The sequence below is a fragment of the Tarenaya hassleriana genome, unplaced genomic scaffold, assembly GCF_000463585.1.
Source record: "Tarenaya hassleriana unplaced genomic scaffold, ASM46358v1 Cleome312, whole genome shotgun sequence".
NCBI classification, from domain to species: domain Eukaryota; kingdom Viridiplantae; phylum Streptophyta; class Magnoliopsida; order Brassicales; family Cleomaceae; genus Tarenaya; species Tarenaya hassleriana.
Window position 1 is genome coordinate 59,353 of NW_010966293.1, and position 4,318 is coordinate 63,670.

At 40.1% G+C, this 4,318-nt stretch overlaps 1 protein-coding gene across 1 annotated transcript; it reads left to right on the forward strand.

The window, feature by feature from the left end:
- The first annotated feature begins 1,169 nt into the window (after window positions 1-1,169).
- On the forward strand, window positions 1,170-3,130 carry LOC104820716. The gene is made up of 2 exons (XM_010551276.1): window positions 1,170-2,916; window positions 3,003-3,130. The coding sequence occupies exons 1-2, from the start codon at window positions 1,170-1,172 to the stop codon at window positions 3,128-3,130; spliced, it is 1,875 nt and encodes a 624-aa protein (XP_010549578.1).
- Window positions 3,131-4,318: the final 1,188 nt, after the last annotated feature.

The window sequence follows — 4,318 nt, forward strand, 5'->3', positions numbered from 1 at the left end:
TGGGAAGTTGTTGCACTCAACTCATGTGGATGCGTCAAACGCTCTTCGATTACGGTATTAACTTACCCTACTTTACCGCTTATTGTGACAATACGAGTGCTATTAATATTGCAAAGAATCCTGTTCAACACTCACGAACTAAGCATATTGAGATTCGTCACCATTTTCTAAGAGAACAAGTTGAAAAGAAAAACTTGATCATTGAGTACATTTCAACTGAAAAACAATTGGCTGACATATTTACTAAACCTTTAGATATGAACAGGTTTGTTAGTTTACAAAAATCCCTTGGTGTGGGGGAACTTTGATCTGTTTCTCAAGTTTTTGAAAAGAAAAATGAGCAGGAAAGGGTAGAAGTCAGTGGAAGCAAATGTCAAAGGAATGAACACGACGGTCAGAAGTACTTCACTGATTCTCAGGTACATCTCGCAAATGCAGACTTATAAACTTGATTCTGGTGCTCCTCTGTCATGGTACACTAATAGACAAAATTGTCGAAGGAATCATGATATGAGTAAACTTATGAGGTGCTCGGGTCTAAGTTGAGAGATAGCATTCTATACGATGGTCTAAGGGCAAATAGAAATTTAAAAAAAAAAAAAAAATCCTCTGTCATGGAACATTGGGTAATTTCAGTTTCTAAATACTCCGCTGTGACTCACAAGAGTTTCACATGAGTATATCTCAAAAAGAGATAGTCTGGACCTTAATGGTGGGAATGATCTATCGATACAACGTCCTAGAAGTTCAGAATCTGTTTGATTTGTAAAATAATCTAAGTCTGAGTAAAGCTTGAGAAGCATCTGAGAATGTGTGAAGTGCAACTGCAAGTCGGATACATTTCTGCGATGTGAGTATCTTACTGATTAGTATCTCTAATCTAATCATTTTCTATTATTATTTGAATTTTCTCGGTTTGTTTCTGTTGCTACTATCAGACCTGGAATTATCTCGAAGGGTTAGTAATTTGAATATGCTAAATTGTGATTCAGCGGGAATGGAAATTTAATCAGGTTATTTTTTAAAATTTGAATTTCTCGCACTAAATACACGGGGTTCTGAATAAGCCCTAATTTCTCGCTTGCTTAAAACACCCACGATCGTTTCTCTCTCTATTTTGGAAGTTCGGAATTCACGGGTTTGGTTGCAGAAAGAAACTTCCCTCAGAGATGGCGAACAAGAAAATCGGGAAGGTTATCAGACAAGGGGAGCATCGCATAGCGAGATACGCCGCTCCACAGGCTAGTGAAACAGGTAACCCCACTCTTCCTGTAGTAGTCGAGGAACCAGTGACCATGGATGCAGGTCGAGAACAGGAAACTAGAAATACGGAGCATGCAATCCCAGATGAGGCAGAGAAATCAGACCCTGAAGTGATTCCGCTGCAGACAAAGAGGAGAAAAACAAAGTCAAGCAAAGATAAGGATACTCTGCCACAACTCCTGGAACAATCGATACCTCGTTCAAGTGAGCATGCTCGGTCTAAATCTGAGAAGGATCTGACAACTGAGCATGTTGAAGTGAGAACATCTCAGGAAGGACCTTTAGTTGAAAAAAAAGAACCCGACGGCGAAAATGTTCGGTCTGACAACTCTCTAGATTTCGATATTCAGACTCAGGGGGATAAACAAGCTGAAACTGGAGAAGTACAAGAACAGTTGGATGATGACGTCATTGAACAGGATGGAGTGAGCGATGACCGAACCATTACTGAAGCCTTAGATGGAATGTCAAAGGAAGACGATGCAGATACAGTAATGGAGACTCAATCCCGAGCCCCAGAAGTCTCTGTTCAAGTAAGTTCCGACAACTCAGATAGTCCTTTGATTGTTATGCAACAAAAGGCTAGGTCAAGAGCAAACGTGAAACAGAATAAGACTTCGAGAGGAAAGAAGAAGGTCTCACAAGGTTCCAAAAGAGCAAAGATGCACAGAAAAACAAAGAAGGGGAACTCAGAAGGACCATCTGAATCAAGCATACCGAGTAATGAAACAGGGGTTAGGAGTGTCAAACCACTGTCTGAGAAATTCTTGTCTGCTGAGACCAAGAAGAGATTCGAAAAATTCAAGGGAGTGGAAGTACTTGCAGAAAGGAATGTGAATGTCATGGATTTTCGGAAGAATCATGTCTGGGATCTATTTGCAGAACGACAGCTCACAGGAACACTAACGTATGCGTGCTCATTCAGTAAAGGGTTGGTAAGAGAATTCTATGCCAATCTAACACCTAGCACCGATATCCCTGGTGATTTCATGCATTACAAGGCGTTTGTGAGAGGAAGATTCATTGAATTCTCTCCCACCATCATCAACAAACTGTTGGGCACACCTGATGACTCAACTCAGGGATTGGAAGACCTTCCAGAGGGAACTACACTTGAGGATTTGGAAGTGGCTCTGACTGGAGAATATGTTGCTGATCGAAGTGGGAAGCTCCCTATTGCTGGTCTTAAGTTTGAAAGTCGAGTAATGCATCTGATTGGAAAGACGAACTGGTTGCCTACTCGAAGAACTGATGTTCTACAGGACGAATTAGCCCTACTGATATTCAAGTTGCTGCGGAAAGAGGATGTGAATCTGGGAATGATTATCTATAGTCACATCTTCTCAAGGGCTGCTGACATGAGAGTGCGCTATTTGCTACCCCATCCGTGCCTAATTCAGAACATCATTGTGCGACAAAGTCCAGAAATTCTAGCAGATTCTGAGATTACTGAGGTGATTCAGCGGCCATTGGTCATTGAGTCTAGAGTTCTACAAGCAAAGATGAGTCGGGCACAACTATGCAGCAAGACCTTCACTCTTCTTCTGAAACATGACAAGCAACTTATTCAAGTTGAGAAGCTGCAAAGGCAGGTTACCAAAGTTGTGGCTCATATTCGTGCGCGTCAACATGCTCTTTGGACAGAGTTTCAGAGTAATGCATAATCCGCATTCTTCTTCGAGGTATGATCATTGTTTCTGATTACACTAATGTTTTTGATTGTCTGCTTATCCACACAGGGGGAGAAAGTGAAGGAGTTCCCTCATCGAGTACTCCAGACAAAGGAAAAGAGAATATAGTTGAGGACTTGATGAGTGACTCTGGTAATGAAGAGGATGCTGATACAACAGAAGATCTATCTGAGTGAATACTACTTCAGTTCTCACGAAGTGGATTTGAGCTGGATTTGAGCTAACCATGTGTGCTTCTTGTTTTTGATGTCTTTGTGTCTGACATTTTTTCGAATGTTGCTTTCATGTTGCTTCTTGTTTCTGATGTCTTTGTGTCTGACATCTTTCGAATGTTGCTTTCATGTTTTTCGAATTCTGTTGCTCTTATGTCTATCCATTGTGTACTGAACTGGTTGGTTAGATATATCTTCTGTTTGTCATGGATTACACTACATATCTGTGTGAGTTTGAGTGTGTCTTATAATATGGTATGTGTTGAAGCAAGGGAAGTGCATATTCAGCATCTAGAAGATCAAACAAGAAAATGGAAATGTGGAGCTACGCATGGAAAGCACATAAGGAAAGAAAATGGAAAACGGAAAGAAGGCAGCTACATTCAAGAAGAAAAGGAAGAATGTTTATGAAGAGGATATTCGATGAATCAAAGAAGAAAGGCGTATATATGCAAGGAACGAGACATTAGGATGGTTGTCGAGATTGTCAAGAAAAAGGGTTTTTGAGAGAGACATTGTGAAAGATCTTTTGTAAGGGAAACACCGGTGAGTGAGAACCGAGAGAAGGTGAGATCGACTTGAGGGGGAGCCTTGAAATTACAGGCGAACCGCTCCGTGCCTAGACGAGTTCTAGGGTGACACGTGGTGTGCGCTGTGCACAGTGTGTCTTTGGGCTGGTAGAATTTCTTGTGATACTAAAGTTTCATTCAGGGGGAGTGAAATTGGTGAGGGTTGAGTACTACTTGGAAAGTATTGAAGTGTATTTGACTCGTATCAAAGAAATAGAATCAGTTTTGGTATTTCTGGTTTATCATATCGTGTGTGGAGTATTTTCAGTATGTGCCTAAAACCCGTTTTGGTTATATCAACTGAAAACCCGTAGTATGTTTATGGGTAATTTTATGTGGCATAAATTTATATTTCAATACCCTGAGTGTATAAAATGCCTAATTTATACAAAAATATGTATAGCTTTGGTTTATACGTACATTTGTTACATAAATCCATATTGGAATCATAAATATATGGTAAAACATATACAGTGACAGCATGTGAGTTACTCAAAACATCTATCCATGCACTCCAGATAAGATATATGTAAAATTATGTTCTGATATACATACCATGATCATTATATCTGTGATTGTACAG